The sequence below is a fragment of the Anabrus simplex genome, chromosome 1 (assembly GCF_040414725.1).
Source record: "Anabrus simplex isolate iqAnaSimp1 chromosome 1, ASM4041472v1, whole genome shotgun sequence".
NCBI classification, from domain to species: Eukaryota; Metazoa; Arthropoda; class Insecta; order Orthoptera; family Tettigoniidae; genus Anabrus; species Anabrus simplex.
The window spans coordinates 798,202,691-798,223,474 of record NC_090265.1 but is presented as its reverse complement, the minus strand read 5'-3'; the positions used below and the strand labels follow the sequence as shown (position 1 = coordinate 798,223,474).

Below are 20,784 nucleotides of genomic sequence, written 5' to 3'. Positions count from 1 at the left end.
CATTAGGGACCATTTTCCAAAACACATGTTGGTGAAGAGAAGGTTGGTAGCTTCAACAAAATAGAGGATTCATCATCTGTCATAGTTGCTCTTGCCATACCTATTGTTTCCATGACATTTTTATCCATCCCTGTTGCTCCCTACATGGCCATTCAGGTCACCACAGAGCAGTAACAATTTGTCCACGAGGATAAGACATGATCATATAGCTCATTCCAGAACTGGTCCTTCTTCATCAGAACCAGTTTGTGGGCTGTAGGCAGAGAAATCGTGCAGGCAACAATTATCAACATCAATGATGAGGGACATTAGGTGGTCGGAATATCTAAGCACTTTGGTGACTCGGCTATCGAGCTCCAAGTTTACTAAGACGGACTCTCCTGTACTCCTGCATCTGCCATGGTAAATGAGTTTGTAGTCATGACCAATGTTGCATGATTTGTGACCTTTCCATTGAGTGTCCCTATGTCGATTGAGTGTGGCAACTACAAGTAATGAAAATCATTGTGAATCCGTATTGAAAGTAATCTTACGATAAATGTAAGAAATTTATTTCTTTTCTACCTATTCAATGCAACTCAGTATGTTAAAGTTAAGAGTTAAATCCTCATAAAAATAAGAATTGGTACATGTTTCACCCTTTCCTATGGGGCATCATCAGCTGTATCATTACCTCAAACCATATCAGGTACCTGGTTAAAATTGATCTAAAATCTACTACAAAATTGAATACATCAAAAAAACTTCCAAACCATATCATGTACCTGGTTAAAATTGATCTAAAATCTACTACAAAACTGAATACATTAAAAAACTTCACTTAAAAAAAGCCCTCATTATATGAGTAACTTGATTTAGGTACAAGTGAAAATTACAGTATTGATGACCTTGAGCCATGGCCAATGTTGATTATGAATGAAATAAAAATATTGTTACAAAATGGTGAAAGTGAGTATAGAACAATGCAAAAGATTACATACAAACTAATAAGGAAATGCATTCCAACACTCTGCCATTTAAGGTAATACTGGACCTGGGCATGTGTACTTGATTTAGTCTTATTCAAAAGTAGCAAATAAGTTCTACATTTTTTTTTGTAACTAGCCCAGAAAGACGTTATGTTTATGTCATAGTTCTACTTGAGCACCAATGTTGAACAATTTATTAGAGAACAACTGAATGAGGTTGTTAAAATGTCATCAGACCTTTTTCTTCCGTACAAATGACAATAGGAAATGCATTCCAACACTGTGTCATTTTTCATAATATTGGACCTTGGCATGTGTTCTTGGTATAGTCTTATTCAAAAGATAGCGAATAAGTTATAATATTTTTAGTTTGTAACTAGTCCAGAAAGACAGTATATTTATGTCGTAGTTCTACTTGAGCACCAATGTTGAACAATTTATTAGAGTACCATTAATGAGGCTGTTGAAATGTCATCAGACCACCTTCTTCCGTTGAGCAATATTCTGTGTTGATAGTGTGCTTAGCACAGAAAGACGTTACTTTCATGTTGTAATTCTACTCGAGAACCTATATTGAATGTGCTACGCACACTATCAACGCAGAATATTGCTCAACGGATGAAGATGATCTAATGGCAAATCAACAGCCTCATTAAGTGGTTCTCTAATAAATTGTTCAACATAGGTGCTCAAGTAGAACTACGACATAAATATAACATCTTTCTTCTTCTTCTTGTGGTTCATGTTTGTGGGTTACTGTAGTCACATCCTAGTTCGTGAACCATGGGCAACAGCTGAGTGGCCTAGTAAGTGGTCCTGAGAGTCGGGATACCAGTTGCTATGGAATGGGAGTGGGCATCTCGGACATATTCTGAGTCGTGGCCCTCATTGTCCTCAGGCGGCTAGGACTATACAATTCACCGGTGGTCCATAACCCGTTAGAGGAGAGATCCTCACTTGGACTATGTGCAAGTAGGGCAGCATCCTGCTTCATGAATTTACCGAGCTCAGAACACTTTAAGCAAGCCTCGGACGTATGGGAGTAATGGAGTCCCACTCCCATTTGACAGGCGAGGGACTCCTTGGAAACAACTTGGCGAACGAAATGGAATTCGATGGGGAGCTATCAATATTAATGGGGCTTATGGAAAAAAGAAGGTAGAACTGGCTGAGTCAGCAAAGAGGATGCATCTGGATGTGCTAGGAGTAAGTGATATTCGGGTAAGGGGAGATAATGAGGAAGAGATAGGAGATTATAAGGTGTACTTGACGGGTGTTAGAAAGGGAAGGGCAGAGTCTGGGGTAGGGCTCTTTATCAGGAATACCATTGCACGCAACATAGTTTCTGTTAGGCACGTAAATGAGCGAATGATGTGGGTAGATTTGTCAGTTGGAGGAATTAGGACAAGAATTGTGTCCGTGTATTCACCATGTGAGGGTGCAGATGAGGATGAAGTTGACAAGTTTTATGAAGCATTGAGTGACATCATAGTCAGGGTCAACAGCAAGGATAGAATAGTGCTATTGGGTGATTTCAATGTGAGAGTTGGCAATAGAACTGAAGGATACGAAAGGGTGATTGGTAAATGTGGGGAAGATATGGAAGCTAATGGGAATGGGAAGCGTTTGCTGGACTTCTGTGCTAGTATGGGTTTAGCTGTTACGAATACATTCTTCAAGCATAAGGCTATTCACTGCTACACATGGGAGGCTAGGGGTACCAGATCCATAATAAACTGTATCTTAACCGACTTCGAATTCAGGAAATCTGTTAGGAATGTACGAGTTTTTCGGGGATTTTTCGATGATACAGACCACTATCTGATCTGTAGTGAACTAAGTATCTCTAGGCCTAGGGTAGAGAAAGTGAAATCTGTCTGGAAACGAACAAGGGTAGAAAAACTCCAGGGCGAGGAAATTAGAAGTACATGGATATGATTAGTGAGAAGTTTCGAACAGTAGACAGTAAGCAGGTTCAGGATATAGAAAGTGAATGGGTGGCATACAGGGATGCTGTAGTAGAAATAGCAAGGATATGCCTAGGAACAACTGTGTGTAAAGATGGGAAAAGGCGAACATCTTGGTGGAATGATGAAGTGAGAGCAGCCTGTAAACGTAAAAAGAAGGCTTATCAGAAATGGCTCCAAACAAGGACCGAGGCAGACAGGGATTTGTACATAGATGAAAGAAACAGAGCGAAACAAATAGTTGTTGAATCCAAAAAGAAGTCATGGGAAGATTTTGGTAATAACCTGAAAAGGTTAGGTCAAGCAGCAGGGAAACCTTTCTGCACAGTAATAAAGAATCTTAGCAAGGGAGGGAAAAAGGAAATGAACAGTGTTTTGAGTAATTCAGGTGAACTCATAATAAATCTCAGGGAATTACTGGAGAGGTGGAGGGAATATTTTGAACATCTTCTCAGTGTAAAAGGAAATCATCCTTGTGGTGTTGCAAACAGCCAAGCTCATGGGGAGGAGTAAAATGATGTTGGGGAAATTATGCTTGAGGAAGTGGAAAGGATGGTAAAAAAAACTCCATTGTCATAAGGCAGCAGGAATAGATGAAATTAGACCTGAAATGGTGAAGTATAGTGGGAAGGCAGGGATGAAATGGCTTCATAGAGTAGTAAAATTAGCATGGAGTGTTGGTAAGGTACCTTCAGATTGGATAAAAGCAGTAATTGCACCTACCTATAAGCAAGGGAACAGGAAGGATTGCAACAACTATCAAGGTATCTCATTGATTAGTATACCAGGCAAAGTATTCACTGGCATTTTGGAAGGGAGGGTGTGATCAGTCGTTGAGAGGAAGTTGGATGAAAACCAGTGTGGTTTCCGACCACAGAGAGGCTGTCAGGATCAGATTTTCAGTATGCGCCAGGTAACTGAAAAATGCTACAAGAGGAATAGGCAGTTGTGTTTATGTTCGTAGATCTAGAGAAAGCATATGACAGGGTACCGAGGGAAAAGATGTTCACTATACTGGGGGACTATGGAATTAATGGTAGGTTATTAAAATCAATCAAAGGCATTTATGTTGACAATTGGGCTTCTGTGAGAATTGATGGTAGAATGAGTTCTTGGTTCAGGGTACCTACAGGGGTTAGACAAGGCTGTAATCTTTCACCTTTGCTGTTTGTAGTTTACATGGATCATCTGCTGAAAGGTATAAAATGGCAGGGAGGGATTCAGTTAGGTGAAAATGTAGTAAGCAGTTTGGCCTATGCTGACGACTTGGTCTTAATGGCAGACTGTGCTGAAAGCCTGCAGTCTAATATCTTGGAACTTGAAAATAGGTGCAATGAGTATGGTATGAAAATTAGCCTCTCGAAGACTAAATTTTTGTCAGTAGGTAAGAAATTCAACAGAATTGAATGTCAGATTGGTGATACAAAGCTAGAACAGGTCGATAATTTCAAGTATTTAGGTTGTGTGTTCTCCCAGGATGGTAATATAGTAAGTGAGATTGAATCAAGGTGTAGTAGAGTTAATGCAGTGAGCTCGCAGTTGCGATCAACAGTATTCTGTAAGAAGGAAGTCAGCTCCCAGACGAAACTATCTTTACATCGGTCTGTTTTCAGACCAACTTTGCTTTACTGGAGCGAAAGCTGGGTGGACTCAGGATATCTTATTCATAAGTTAGAAGTAACAGACATGAAAGTAGCAAGAATGATTGCTGGTACAAACGGGTGGGAACAATGACAGGAGGGTACTCGGAATGTGGAGATAAAGGCTAAAATAGAAATGAAATCGATGGACGAAGCTGTACGCATAAACCGGCTTCGGTGGTGGGATCATGTGAGGCGAATTGAGGAGGATAGGTTACCTAGGAGAATAATGGACTCTGCTATGGAGGGTAAGAGAAGTAGAGATAGACCAAGACAACGATGGTTAGACTCGGTTTCTAACGATTTAAAGATAAGAGGTATAGAACTAAATGAGGCCACAACACTAGTTGCAAATCGAGGATTGTGGCGACGTTTAGTAAATTCTCGGAGGCTTGCAGACTGTCCGCTGAAAGGCATAACAGTCTATAATGATAATGTATGTATGTATGTTCTTCTTATGACGCCGTCTCCCTCCAAAGGTTGGCGATCCACTTGATTATGATTACACGCGAAACGGCAGCACGGAAGATTTCTATCAACATTATGTCCATACCACTGCCGCAAGTCTTTCAGCCACGGTATCCCCTGCCTGTCGTAAGAGGCGACTAAAAGGGGCTCCAGGGGCTCTGAACTTTGGAGCGTGGGTTGGCAACCACGGGGCCCTTAGCTGAGTCCTGGCATTGCTTCCACTTACTTATGCCAAGCTCCTCACTTTCATCTATCCTATCCGACCTCCCTTGGTCAACTGTTGTTCTTTTCCGACCCCGACGCTATTAGGTTTGCGAGGGCTAGGGAGTCTGTCATTTTCACGCCCTTCGTGGCCCTTGTCTTCTTTTGGCCGATATCTTCATTTTTCAAAGTGTCGGACCCCTTCCCCTTTTTCCCTCTGATTAGTGTTAGATAGAGGATGGTTGCCTAGTTGTACTTCCTCTTAAAACAATAATCACCACCACCACCACTACCACAGATCTTTTCCCATCAATCTTCCCTTGAATGATCAGTTGGAAAAGTTCACATCGTTCACGTCTCATGATGTGCCTGAGGTAACTGAGCTTACGCTCCTTGATGGTTATGAGAAGCTCTTTCTTCTTGTTCAAGATGTTGAGGACTTCTTTATTTGTCTTCTTTTCTACCCAAGATATTCGGAGTATTCTTCTGTATGAGTACATTTCAAAAGATTCAGTCCACTTCTCCAATAAAGGGCTGAGCGTCCACCCTTCGAAACCATACAGAAGGAGAGGAAAGGCATAACAACGTTGTATTCGAACTCTTGAGTTGGAGGTTGAGTTCTCGGCTGGTGATTAAGGTCCTTGTGGTATTGAACATATTTTTTGCTTGTTCACATTTTGAATCACAATGCTGGTTCACTAGTGTTCCAAGATATTTGATGGAACATACTTGTTGGATGATGTTCTTGTTGATGTAAAGGGAGGCCTGTTTTGGTGTTTTTGGGAATACAGTCAGCTTGGTCTTGTTAATATGCAAGGATAAACCGTAGGTTTCACTGGTCCTCACGATGTTGTTTATAATGATTTGAAGATCACTAGGGTTGCTGGCTAACACAATCGTGTCATCAGCAAATCGGGTGTTATTAATGACATAGCCATTGATCTTGATACCTAGATTAACATCTTCCATAGCCTCTCTGAACACAGCTTCAGAGTAGATGTTGGGGACAAGACACATCCCTGGCGGACACCTCTTCGTATAGCTATGTCCTCAATAGTAGTTCCTTCTATTTTGACCTCTGCTGTTTGATTCCAGTACCAATGGGTAATGATATGAAGATCACCAACATCTACACCAGTAGATTTTAAAATCTCAACAAGTTTTGCATGAGCTACGCAATCGAAAGCTTTTCGGTAGTCGATGGAGCAAGCGCGCACATCTACTTTCATATCTAGGCATCTCTGAGTCAAAACATTCAAGGAAGAAAGAGCCTCGCGAGTACCCAGTCCATTCCTAAAGCCAAACTGAGTATGTCCAACTTGGCGTTCACATTTGAGGTAGATTTGAATGTGGATGATAGGCAGAAATACCTTTAGCACATGGGACATCAGGCTGATCATACGATAATCATCACATTGTGATACACTAGCCTTTTTAGGTATGGTGACAAAAGTAGATCTTAGCCAGTCAGATGGAATTATACCAGATTTATATATTGCATTGAATAATGTAGTTGGCAGCTCTAGTCCTCTGCCATGGCCTTCAGCAATGAGTTTGAGAGTTTCTGCATGAATTTTATCGGGACCTACAGCTAATCCCATTCTTCTGGAGTTTGATTGCATACAGTACTTCCTCTTGGATTATATTTGGACTTGTTTCACTGCCTTCGCCAATAAAAGGTGATTTGTCTGGCCTTACATCGCTAAATAGGTTTTCAACATATTCTTTCCAACACTTCAACTTGTCTTCGACTCCTACCAAAATGGTGTCATTGGCATCCCTCAGTATAGCTTTACATGGCCTGTAATATTTCCCTACAAGTTCCTTGATCTTCTTGTGGAGATTAAACAAGTCATGTTTCTCTTGGAGAAGTTCTATTTCTCTGCATCCCTCCACAAGCCATAGTTCTTTTGCTTCCCTACACTTCCTCCTCACTGTCCTATTTAGTTCTTGGTATTGGACTTTACTAACATTTTTCACTTTCCGTCTTTGTTCCATAAGCTGTAGAATATCTTCTGTCATCCATGGCTGTTTTTTTTTTTTACTGTTCGAATGTTCCATGTCATTCTCTTGAGTATCAGTGAATGTGTATTTTAGTGTAGTCCATTGTGATTCAGTATCCTCTGTTTCCAAGTTGTTTATTGTTCTCATACGTTCTTCGAGCTTCAAGGTTGTTTGAGCTCGAAATACGGGGTTGTCAAGGCTCTTTGTATCGATGTGTCTGGGTCTGTCAGAGCATATGTTCTTGACGAAACGATGAAGTGTTAAGTCCATGATGAAGGGATTATGTTCGCTGTTAACATCCGCCCCAGGGTAGATTTTCAGATGACTTTTGATGAGAATGAAGTCTATCTGATTCATGACAATATGACCTTCACAATCTGCAGGAGACGTCCATGTATACAAGCACTGGGGATGTAGCTTGAAAAAGGTATTAATAACAGAGAGCTGTTGTTCTGAACAAAACTGAACTAGACGATCACCTCTGGCATTTCTCTCACCAAGCCCATATAGTCCAACGATTTCATCCTCTGCACCGAGACCTATCTTAGCATTGAAATCGCCAAGGACAGGAGTTACATCCCCTTTCTTTGTAAGGGACATTGCCTCCTCTAGAATGGAATAGAATTCTTTGACTAATTCGTCTTCCTTATCGCCGGTTGGAGCATAAGCCTGGATAATATTCATGGGACGATGGGAAGTTTGCACGTTAAGAAACATGACACGCTCTCCAAAGGGAATGAAATCGATGACAGACTTCATCAGATCAGATGAGAGGAGCACAGCCACTCCATATTGATGTTGAGGATCGTTACCACCAGGGTAATACAGAACTCCATGATTAATTTGTTGTGTTCCTGACCCAGGCCCAAAATCTTGATTTCCAAGCATTGCATTTCTGATTCAATGTTTGCAGTTTCCCAGCCATATATAGACTTCGCACATTTCATGTGGTGATTCTTATTCTTTTGTTATAAATTTGAAACTTATCACTACTTGACCTCAGGGGGATTCTTAGCACCCTCTCCCCCCTTAAGGGGTGCCACGGACTGAGGGCCGTTTCTTTAGTATCTGTAACCATAATCATATTGAAGATTTAGAAAGATAGCTCAGTAGGACTTCTGGACTAGTTTTTAAAAAATTAGAACTTATCCGCTACTTTTGAATAAGACTAAATCAAGTACACATGCCCAGGTCCAGTATTATGAAAAATGGCACAGTGTTGGAATTCATTTCCTTATTAGTTTGTATGTAATCATTTGCATTGTTCTAAACTCACTTTCATCATTTTGTAACAATATTTTTAAACTTTGATTCATATTCAATATTGACCATAGCTCAAGGTCATCAATATTGTAATTTTCACTTGTACCTAAATCATGTGACTCCTATAATGATGGATTTTTTAAGTTAAGTTTTTTAATGTATTCAGTTTTGTAGTTGATTTTAGATCAATTTTAACCAGGTACCTGATATGGTTTGAGGTAATGATATGGCTGATGATGCCCTATAGGAAAGGGTGAAACATGTACCAATTCTTATTTTAATGAGGATTTGACTCTAACTTTAACAGATTGAGTTGTATTGAATAGGTGTAAAAGAAATATATTTCTTACATTTATCATAATATGAATGTGGCAATGCAGAGTGGTTTCTCTTTTGTCCAGACTAACTTCTTTAACAGACACCATCCATGAGTCAATAGCCCTTGCCTGTTTCTTAAGTCTGCTAGATGGGACTAATATGCGCCATCTATGGGGAACACCCTAGCATTTATAGTAAGCATTAGGGACATTTAGATCCATTGCCAGGATAAAGATGGGAGATATAATGTGTTAATTAATAATTGTACTTTATATTGTCTATGTAAGTTCCCTCTGCAAGCTCTTATCAACATTGCTTATTTTTAGAACACCTGACTCACAAACTAGGCTGAGTGAAACTGATTTTAAAATAATCTCCTAATATCTAAAACCACACAGAATATGAGTGAATTGGAACGGTGTTGTTTTGAACCCAACAAGAACTCTACAGTCAAATAGTGTTGAGGAATTGCTGTTCTGTAAAGAAATCTCTGTACAGCAATGGTATTTCATAATGTAAAATGTTGAGAGTTGTATTCTTATGCCAAGTGACATCTAAAGTGTGTTGTCATGAGTTCCAAAATATAAATTAAGTAAAGGGATGTGTAAAAACAGTTTGTTCATTCGTATAAATTAATTTGTGGTATAGAGGTGCTTAATAAAGCAAGACACAGTTGGAATGAAAAATTACGAGAATGCCAGTTTTCATCTGAACTGGGTGCAGTTATGAGAACTGGAAATACAGAGCTTGATAAAATACATTTGACTGCACTTACTCCACTGGTTTATCGCAGTGTATTTGTTCTGTTATTTCTAGTAAAAGTACCCTGACAACAATTCTGAAAGAGAAACATGGCTTTACCTGGGATATCCCAATTGTAAAACCTCGAGATTCTTCACATATAAACAATAAATTGGATTAATTCGTGGACTGCAATTGTTCATAAAAATAGTGTTTTATCGTCATGTGCAGTGAATCAGATAAGAAACATGTTCCCAGAACCTGATATAATTTATCATAGATTAAGAGCTGCTGATGATGTTCTACTGGCGTAAGTTGCTGTTCATTTTAGGAAGATGGGTAAGTAATAACAATATTATGCATATATCAGTAGAATTTCATATGCCAGTTATGTTTTACTGGTATGATATTAACACACTAATGTTCAATTAGGCCTAAATGCCTCTACTACACGACTGACTGTGAGTGGAATAGGTGATGACGCATATTTTATAACTCTGTATTTCTGCTTCTCATAACTGCATCAAGTTCGGACAAAAACAATCATTCATGTCATTTTTTAAGTCATCATACTGAAAGAAACTTTAGACTGAACAGCTTCTTTAATGAAAAAATATCCTAGCTAAATTTAAAGTAGCAAAAGTACATTAACCACAATACAAAACATGTTTAATTTGGTAAGTTAATCTCTTTGTTTACCCTTAGAGTTCTTAAATTATCCTATTTTTACTGCTACAGTTATGTCCCTGGTGGACAAAGCAGTTACTCACCTTGTCTTTATAAAAGCCAATCAGCTCTTTCTGTTGATTTATAGCAGTGTATTTCTTCTGCTGCTGTTTGTGGCAGAAATAACTCAACAGTGTTGAGTTTCTGAACTACTAAGAGTTGGATAGGATGGTTCCCAAACATCCGTGCCTCGTGATGCATTCTTTTACCGTGTGAAATACTGCGATACATCTGTACAATTAGGTAGTGATCAAACACACTAGAGTGGTTACTATAGATTGCTATTCCAAATGGAGGGTATTTAAACCATTAGAATTCCGAGAGGAATATGTATTATTGCCTTTTCTGAGCAAAGGAAAAGTTGACTGAACTACTATAACATAGTAGTGTAAACAGAACATTTTTGCATTGGTCAGCATCAAAAAAAACCGTTGCACAAGTAGTTTTCCATTACAATTAGAACTTGGGAAAACTACTTGTACAACATTCTGAGGATCTCCGAGGATTACACTGGCCAATATTAAAACACATGAAGTATATACTTGGTAGGGAACCACAATGCCAGAACATCAAAACCCAGGAAGACCCCCCCCCCCGTGAAGAGGTGTTACATCTGTTTTCATCAGGTAACAGATGAATGAACAAAAGTTATTGTTGTGAAACAATTTGTTTGTTTACTTGACTTTGCAATAAAATAAATAGTTGAAATGAATGCCACAAACACTGATAGTAATGTTTTAGTTCAATAAACAATTTTTTTAAATTTCTATATACATAATTTATTTCAATTTTCATTGGTTTTTCCAACCTTGGTAATGTATGGTACATTAAAAACCTTGGTAAAGCTAGGATTAATTAATAGATATCATTATCATTTTCACCCATTGCTTCTCATTCGTCGCCATGAGGCCTATCTGTGTCGGTGTGACATAAAGCAAAATAGCAAATAAAAGAAACTTCTCATGTTTTGTCTCGTAATGAAAGTGGGTTCCATTTATTTCCATGGTTTTGCAAGCATGGAATTATAATTCTTCTATAATTATTACTAGAGCCCAGATTTGTACGCACAATGCATGCAAATATGCACAAGTTTTTTTTTTTTTAAATGCTGCCTTTCTATCATTCAACTTTTGAATATTTTTGTAAATGTCTTTATTATCATAGGTAAATTTCAGTAATTCGCCAGTATCAGGTGCTTCCTCCCACAAACCTACTATGCTGGCATAGCAGGGGGAGAGGTGATACTCCCACGGGGCGCGTCCCAGGTGGCAGATAGTGGGGTCCTAACCGGCTTACCGGTGGACTTGAGGGAAATAACATACCTCTCGCAGACCAAACTCGCAACCCTCTGTGGGTGGGGGACGCAGATGAAGAATACACCCATGGTATCTCATGCCTGTCGTAAGAGGCAACTAAAAGGGGCAACCAAGGGATGATCAAATTAGAACCATGATACTACTTGTAATTAGTACCATCACACGGGGTCGCTTTTACTTGCGCATAGTACCCGTATGTTGCGTATACAATAGGTTTGTGATTAGTAGCAACAGTGTGTGCTCAGGATGCATTTTACAGTACCTGTGATTCGTACCACTATATGAGCGACACCATTGTTCTGCCTTGCCTATGATTAGTACCCACTATGTGAGGAACACCACAGGATAGTGTGAGTCCCTGTGGTTGGTCCACTTATGTGAGGAACATCTTAGGTTTGCGTTGCCTGTATAGGCCTGCGTTGCCTGTAAATAGCGACACAATGTGCAAAATACCATAGGTCTGCGTTACATGTGCGCATTACATTACCTGTGAGTAGTGCCATAATGTGTGGAATCCTGCGAGTCTACGCTATTTTTGATTAGTACCGCACCATGACAAATACCATGGTTCTACTTTCCTAGCGATAAGTACCATTATGAGGGGCCAATGACCTGGATTTTGGACTTGTTTAGACTACAAGCATCATCGATTCAGTATTGTGCTTTAGCAGCAGTCCCTTGGTCAGTAATACTATTGTTTAACGCTAGTTTCTGGGAATGTGGGGTATTGCGGGTTGGATCCACTGATTGTACTCCATTCATTCATTCATTCTTCGTCCTCACGTTTTGAATTCTGGTCAGTGGAGGATTATGGATTTTTAATTGTCCTTATATTTCATCTCATTTCGTGCCATTAGGGGCCAATGACATAGATGTTAAGCCCCTTTAAACAACAAGCATCATCATCAATTGCTTCCTCTACCTTTTAAGGTTCATAAATGCTTGGTAAAGCAATATAACAAAATTCAGGCTGATATTTCATGCACATAGGCTGAAGATTATATTACAAGTATCACTCCCCAGATACCTACATAATACCTAAATAATAATTAAATATTATTGAATACATTTTAGTGTGTAGTAGACCAGTCAGTTTCAAGAAAATGTATAGAATATCAGAGGTGAATTTAAACTTTTTGATGCTAGTGTACTTAACTGAAAGAAATATTGGCAAAAGAAAGCTAGACAGAGTTCAAGTTTATTTCAGAATTTTATTTTAAGCACAGTTCATCACAAAGATAATGAGGGTTAAAATGGGATAATTCCACCAAATTATTGGTCTAAGAGTACCATGTCTAGTCATGAACTCGATGTAGTGATGTTATTTATTCAGCCCACATATTGCACTTGTGAACAAAGTATTTTATTATCCATTATGTCTTTTTATATTACGGTATCTAATGTAGTAGAAATTGATGTATCTAATGTAGTAGAAATTGATTTTATAGTTTACTCGGTATATTGTATTTACATTTATTTTATAAGGCCTAATATTTGAGTGGTAATTTCATAATTGGTGTTGATTTAACAGGTGTTGTGGACACAAGGTATGACATCCTACAGACAGCAAGCAGTTCAAGTAAATCTTCATCTACCTCCTCTGCCCACGTAAGGCATCAGTCGTGTCCATTACCTCCTAGTACCTCAGTTCCCACAGCGCTTCCTTCGAAATCAAATACCACGCCAATGTTTCCACCGTTACCTCCTTCGACAATCCCTTCAATCCCATGCTCATCGTCTTCAGCTGCATCGATATTGCAGTCTAATTCCCCCTCCACCACCACTTCCTCACGATCACATTCTTCAGAACCAACTTCGAGCAATACATTGCAACGTCAACATAGTGGTGGACTCCATTATGCTGAGCTTGATGAAATATCTGAAGAACCAAGTTACGAGAACACAATTATCATTCCTGGTAAGATGTAGAATCGGTATATAAATAATTGTGAAGTAGATTCAGCAAAATGCTACAACATACCAATTTTAAAATCAAGTTATTGCTCAAGGTATATTCAAAAGAATATAATATTGTGAAAAGAGTGTCAAACGAAAAGTGCCTTTAGGTATTGCCTCCAAAAGGTCTTATATACTTCTTCCGTATTATCTACCATGTCCGATGATGGAAAAGAGCAATTTTCTTGGACGATGATGATGATGATGATATGGTTGCAGCTGCTCTGTGCAGGCATTTGATTTGATACCAGTTAGCTGTTCTTAGATATTCAAGAAAAATTATGACCTTGTGTAAATTGGTTTTAGAAGTATTTTGTTGTGCAATATTATGTAGTCTCTCTCATGATCTTTTTTCATGAGTTTTACTTTTGTGGGATATGGATTAGCTCAGGTAATCTAATAGGTTGTGTCATAACAAATTTAAGAGTGCTGTTCTTGAAAATGTCACCTGTGATAACGATTTTAGTTTCAGTAGTATGCAACATTGAAACTATATGTTACCCTTAGTTATTGTATCTGTATAACATATTATAGAGGGAACAAAAATATATAGCAGTTCTGTTAAATTAAAAAAACAAATTTCCCTGTTTTTAGGCATCTCAGAGTTACAGAATTTCGTACAGATGTACAGTTTATTACTGCAAGTAATGTTCGATAAAAACCATTCCCTCATTTATGAATATTTTACAGATATTTGCAAATGATCTCAGTGGAAATTATAAATATTAGGCCTTATGAAAAGGAAAGGGGGGAAAAAAATGGTGAAATTATAAGTTCTTCATTGTGAGTTTAGTTTAATCAAAAACAAAAAGTGAATTAAGGCTCCAATTTCAATTTTTTTTTCCATCCAGCTATTAGATGAGAGCTCATGCTTTTAACTATATTCATCTATTGCTAACTGTAACAGGTATATTCTGATCTTTTTCCTCAAGTGAACGGCCAAAAATCATTGATGTCTAAGACAATAAAGGCATTAGGGCAACTTAAAAAATTAAATAAACTTCCGTACATCATATCGAAGATTTGTTGGCATTCATCATAGTCATAAACCATTCCCTTGTCAAACTCCTGCCGCGTTGGGATCTTTTTGGTACATTTCCATCTTCTTCTATCCAGCCACCATTGTTCCTCCTTAACTGTATTCCAGGCCAGTTTTCTTCTAATTATACTATTCTTCATTTTCAACCACTTTATTCTGAGTCTCCCTCTTGCTCTCCTTCCTTCTGTCTGGGTCTGCATAATCTGCTTTTGCATCCTTCCCTCTTCCATCCTCTTAACGTATTCAAACCATCTAAGTTTATTCCTCTCCATTCTCTCAAAAAGCTTTTCCACTCCAATTTCCTTCCTGATGTCCTCATTTCTTACTCTGGCCTTTCTTGTCTTTCCTATAGACCCCATAGACTTCAGTATCCTGCACAGTGAAGTAACTCCCTATTGAAAGTTTATTTGTTTTTGTAAATCAACAAGAAACTTTAAGTATTGGATGTTCACCCTCTGCGTAATACCCGAGGATAGTTCTTCTTATTACATCTTTATCAAATCCATTATTGCCTTTGTTATACAGTTCCTTTTTATTTGTTTACGCGGTGATTAAAATGTGTTGGAACCAGATGGCTCTATACTGTCTTTGCCTTCATTTACAATACACTGAATGGTTCACATGCTAACTCGACAAGCTTCCGACACTCTTTGTTGCACTTTATACACACGCACTAAAGGACAATTATTTTCTGCTTCTTTTTGAAAATATTCATGAACATCGACGATTATTTTTTGACCTAGGCTTCTTACCTCCTTCCTGTTGTACATTTATGACATAGACCAATGCAAGTAGAAACGAACGAATGTCACATTGCATGCTACATACATGCTAACCAAAGAATGCAATAAAAACGCAACAGTAGTTACTCACAAGGATACAAAACAATGGCCATCCTAAAACAAACTTGTAAATAAAGCTCTTTGTAGTACCACACACACACATGCACGCGCGCGCGCGCACACACACACACACACACACACTCTCTCTCTCTCTCTCTACAAGACTATTCATTAATACAGTAGTTTGTGGAGTGAAGTGAGTGCGGCAAACTCCTTAGGTGACTGAGTAGTTCTCAGCGCCACCGCTAGGTGATAGCATGTAGGCCACCATGGTCAATGTAGAAAAAAAGCTGCTATAGGACAGTGTCGACACTCCCAAATGTATTTTAGAGCTACTGCCAGCAGGTGCTCAGGCTGTTCCTAACAAGGAGTACAGACGCCTTTTGCATTCGCCCCTAACTTTCGGATTCTCTTATACTCTATGGGTTCCAGTATCATTTCCTACACTCAAGGGACCATTACCCCACCTAAGGAAACCCATCTGCCTGAAGCCTTTGGTAACCTTAGGGGATCAGGTTACTTACCACCACCTGATGGTCGGCATTGAGTCACTGTATGGTATACTCATTGCCATAGCAGGGTAACTGGCCAAACATCATCTTGGTATCATTGAACTAATATTTTGTCACTGGTGTTACTTTTCTGATAATTATCTTCTCCTTCTTCTCCTTCTTCATCATCTTCTTTCTCATCTTCATCTTCTTCTTCTTCTTCTTCTTCTTCTTCTTCTTCTTCTTCTTCTTCTTCTTCTTCTTCCTCCTCCTCCTCCTCCTCCTCCTCCTTTTACTCCTCCTCCTAGTTCTAGCCTCATGAGCAATGTGGACAGATATGAAATGTTTTTAATTAAGGTCTTATCTTTACCTTCCATGTTCTCATGTTGTTCATTAAATGTAGTTAAAGATGATATTTCTTCTCTTTTAATTACATTGTCTTACTTTTAGGAAGTACACCAGTAATCAAGCCTGTGATCAGTTCGTCTGCAGAACCTGAAATATTATTAACCCAGAAGGTAGTCAAACCTATGGGGTGTGAAAGCAGGTAAATTATTGTTAAGGATATTTTTTGTTTTAAGTACAGTAGAAGTCCGTTATAGCAAGAATTCATAATGGAGAAAAATTTACTCGCTATAACGGATTGTCGTTATATCTGAATTTTGTAAAAGTCTGGAAAACCCCCGTACACATTAAAATTTGTATGAAATGGCAATCAGTTTGTTCAAAACTTGCGTTTTCACAGATAATATCCACACTACGGCTTACTTGTTTGTTGTTTTTCGAAATCCGATACTACGTGAAAGTGTGTGTTTAATTTCATTCTGAAAGATATATATTACCGCATTTCTCCGAATCCAAGAAGACCCCCACTTTTACCTTCAAAAAATTTTAATCAGGCTTAAAAAGTGCTTTGTAAAATCGTATGAATGTCTTTCTTATACAGTACACATTTTTAGACTTTGTAGACGCCGAACATTGGCTTTAGTTATGCCGTATTTTTTTGCGGCTGTACAATTATATTTTTTTTCAGCAGGTTTAATTACCATTAACTTAAAATTGGGGAACTCGTTGAATATTTGCCGGCAATACACATTCCACGCGTCTCTACAATACGACGATCCATCAGGAAAATATTCTTGCATACTATAAAACTGTTACTGTCTCTCAGCATCAGATATAACTGGCTGCCGCTACACGCACATCTTGCTTGCAGGATTCGGCCAACTTCAATGACTAGCGATGTATAGGTCGCGGAATTTCAAAGTTAACAAACAAGTTTATTGCGCCGCGGTATGGCAATTCCGCCCTTGCATTTTTGTGCACATACCACACAATTTCATCTTCGACTTCTTTAAAGCGCCCTTGTTGCGGGCCACTGAATGCATTTTTTTTTTTTTGTGCAGTACGCATTTTAAGCTATCTTTATCTTCATGGTAACGCCGAATATTGGCTTTAGTTAGGCCTATGCCGTATTTTCTTGCGGCTGCACAATTATTATACATTTCCGAATGTTTAATAGCCATCAACTTAAAATTGGCATCATAACATCTACGAGAACCCATTGAAAATTTGCCGGCAGTACCTGTTCCACGTATCTTTACAATACGACGATCCATCACGAAAATATTCCTGCTGTCTATAAAACTTAATTTTACTATGCGTCAGGTACAGCAGACGCGTTATAACTCTGCTACTGAGTAGCCGTGGCCTTTCTAAGAATTCGAAGGCTCGCATGTTTTGATGCCATTCTGCAGATTTGAGAAACGTTTTTGTAGAGGATAATAGAATGTCATTCTCTCTTCACTATTTCCCGAGATCCAGTGACACACATAGGCACTGTACAACCGGTTGCCGTGGCTAGCAATATATGATAAATAGGCGGTCGTTTATTGGCAACGAGTTTTGTGTGTGTGTGCCCGTGGAGGTGTAAAGAAGCAGCGTGGTTACTGCGGTAGTTGCCAGTGGTGTTCATTACTATCAGGCTGTGAATGCAAAACGACCTTTGATTTTTCATATGAGATTCTGAGAAAAAAACGTCGTCTTGAATTCTGAGAAATACGGTATAACTCCAACGGCTTCTGTGGCAAACATTTCAGTTTTCTTCAAACAGCATTACCTAACCTAACCGTATTATGTATCAAGAAAACCTATTAGAAACGCATGTAGAGAAATGATAACCTCCTCACTAAAAATTGACATGGGAATAGCTTTCCAAGATTTAACTAGACGCGAGAAAATATAAACTATCCTCTGAAATCAGTGCTGTGTCTTGCCATATCTTGAGGTGTATCACATTCTTACTTTATTTCAGTATACGGTATACCATTAAAATTAAGAGATCGTTTACTTCAGCCTTTATTTTTAACGAGTAAACAACTGCTATCAGCCACGTTATTTCCGCATTGATTACGAAAACGTGTTATCCTCTTTCATTTTGAATTTTCTTTAGAGAACAGCAGTCGACGGGTATTACTAATCGACTCCAATATCGCCTTCGAATGTTGACGAGAGAGCTCGCAAATGCATGTAGCGCGAAAACTATACCGTACCGAAGATGATCGATCGCATTTTGTGGCAAACGTTTCAATTTTGTTATTCAAATAGCATCACCTATCCTAACTTATCTGTACTCTATGTATGATGAAAACATACTTCAAGCGCCAGTAGAGAAATTATAACCTTCTCGCTATAAATTGACATGATAATAGCCTTTCCGTAATTTAACAGACGCGAGAAAATATAAACTAACCTCGTAATCAATGACGGACACTGCCATATCTTGAAGTGTAGGCCTATCTCATTCTTACTTAATTGCGGTATTTAGCATTAAAATTAAGTGGTCATTTATTCAGCGTTTATCTTTAATGAGTTAACAATGGTTGTAGGTCACGTTATTTACGCATTTATTACGAAACATTGTTCTCCTCTTTCATTTTCCTTGCGGAACAGTCGACGGGTATTACTAATCGACTCCGACATTGCCTTCGAATGTCGACGAGAGAGCTCGCTGGTGGGCATAGTGAGAAAACGATGTGGTACCGAAGATGATCGATTGCGTGCAGTATAATGACTGGGTGCATAAATATTGGCTTCAACGGAAAAATCGAGCACGCATAATCGCTCGTAATAACAGATGTGTCAGTGATAGGCATTCGCTGTAACCGAAGGATAATACACAATTTTATATAGGAATTTAAGGGACGGACAAAAGTTATTATTATAACGGGGTTCTCGTTATACACCGCACTCGCTACAGCGGACTTCTACTGTACTACATGATCATGATCATGCAATTTATTTTCAGCATTTCTCCCCTCCGTAGAGATGTAGTAAAGTACAGAATTAGTAAGATCACAGTTTACCATAAAGGCATAAAATCAAACTTGACTTGAATTAGTCACTTCATGAAGTTGCATGGTATTCTCTCCTAAGACTTCTAAGCCATATTATGTTTCATTTTCCTATATTTCTCTACTCACACATACAGCATGGGCTATTGAAAAAGCATATACAGTAAATTCTATACTTGTAATGCTAATTTATTGAAATGAATGTTAATGTTTTCAATTTTACTTGGGAATATGGATGCATAGCTCAAAATTCAGTGTTGGCACCAATTTTCTCAAATGACAGGAATGGAATCCACAGTCTTCTGTAGGAAGTTGTGTGGGATATTGGTGATAATGTCCCAGATATGCCCAGATTTGTGCTTCCAGTTCCTCCAGCTTACCCCAGGTAGACCTTATTCTTTGCCCACCCCTACAGGAAAAGTTCAAAGGGTATGAGATCTGGACTCCTTGCAGACCATTTGTGGGTCCATGTCACCCCAGCTAACATCCTGGAAACTTATCATTCAACCACATACATCTGTCATTTTAAAAATGAAGAGATGTACCATCCTGCATGAAAATAATATTGTTGATTTTTCCCATCCTGACAGGTGGGCCACACGTAGCGTACCACTTTCTTTGTGTCGTGCACAGGAGATATGGTCTGATGACATTTGTGGCCGCCATTCCGCACCACGCAATGACTTCTCCTGTATCATACTGGTGTTGTGTTCTGTCCAGTAGTGTCACCTCCCACTGGATTATGACATTGTCACTCCATAGGATGTTTTGAAACAGTTGAGACTAGTCCTCGTGCCAACCCAGCATCAACTCCATTCTGCAGTCATAGTCTTCTGGTGTCAGCTGCTTCACACAATGGGCTTATCATGGCCAGAAATGCGGGCTTCCGTACTGCATAACTTTGAGTCCACTTTCGCGAGCTACCTGATGTGTTACTATAATCTATTAGTTTCATGGTCCATATTGATAGTTGATAGTTGATAGCCACACGACGTACACACAACAATGTGCAGCACGCTCCTAACCATGCTCAAGGACATATCCAGCTCACACATTTTTTTAAAAATTACATGAGGGAACGCAAGTATGAAGAGAGGAGCACCCACAACTAGCTTCCACTGATTTCAATATGTCACGCACAGCAACGTAAACCTCAATAATGAAGTCTAATATAAAATAGCCTGCTTTTTTATCATTGATATAGACTGAGTAAAAGCTATGTATCTGTAAACAGGTTACTAAACCTCTTATTCTAATGAACACGACGTTCCCGCATATTTGCGGCCCAACAATGCACCTTGAATAACCGCTGGACATGGTATTGGCATTTAACATTGGATATCTGAGCCTGACACCAGTATGTCAATGATTCTCCATAAACCCTAAGAATTGTATCCAGTTTCAACCTCAGCAAACAGAACTTTTGTAATATGTGGTAATCACGGGGCCACTGTAAAACCCTTCAACCCCATAACTGTACTATATATATAT

At 38.8% G+C, this 20,784-nt stretch overlaps 1 protein-coding gene across 5 annotated transcripts in view; it reads left to right on the top strand.

The window, feature by feature from the left end:
* The window catches only part of Cbl (E3 ubiquitin-protein ligase CBL), a 468,900-nt gene that overhangs the window by 423,538 nt on the left and 24,578 nt on the right, over window positions 1-20,784 (top strand). For 3 of the 5 annotated variants that reach the window (XM_067136287.2, XM_067136286.2, XM_067136285.2), the window contains 2 exons: window positions 13,144-13,530; window positions 16,391-16,487. In XM_067136287.2, the coding sequence (XP_066992388.2) occupies window positions 13,144-13,530; window positions 16,391-16,487 (484 nt within the window). Of the gene's footprint in view, window positions 1-219; window positions 275-13,143; window positions 13,531-16,390; window positions 16,488-20,784 lie in introns of those variants that run through there. The other 2 variants (XM_067136289.2, XM_067136288.2) reach the window with 2 other exon arrangements.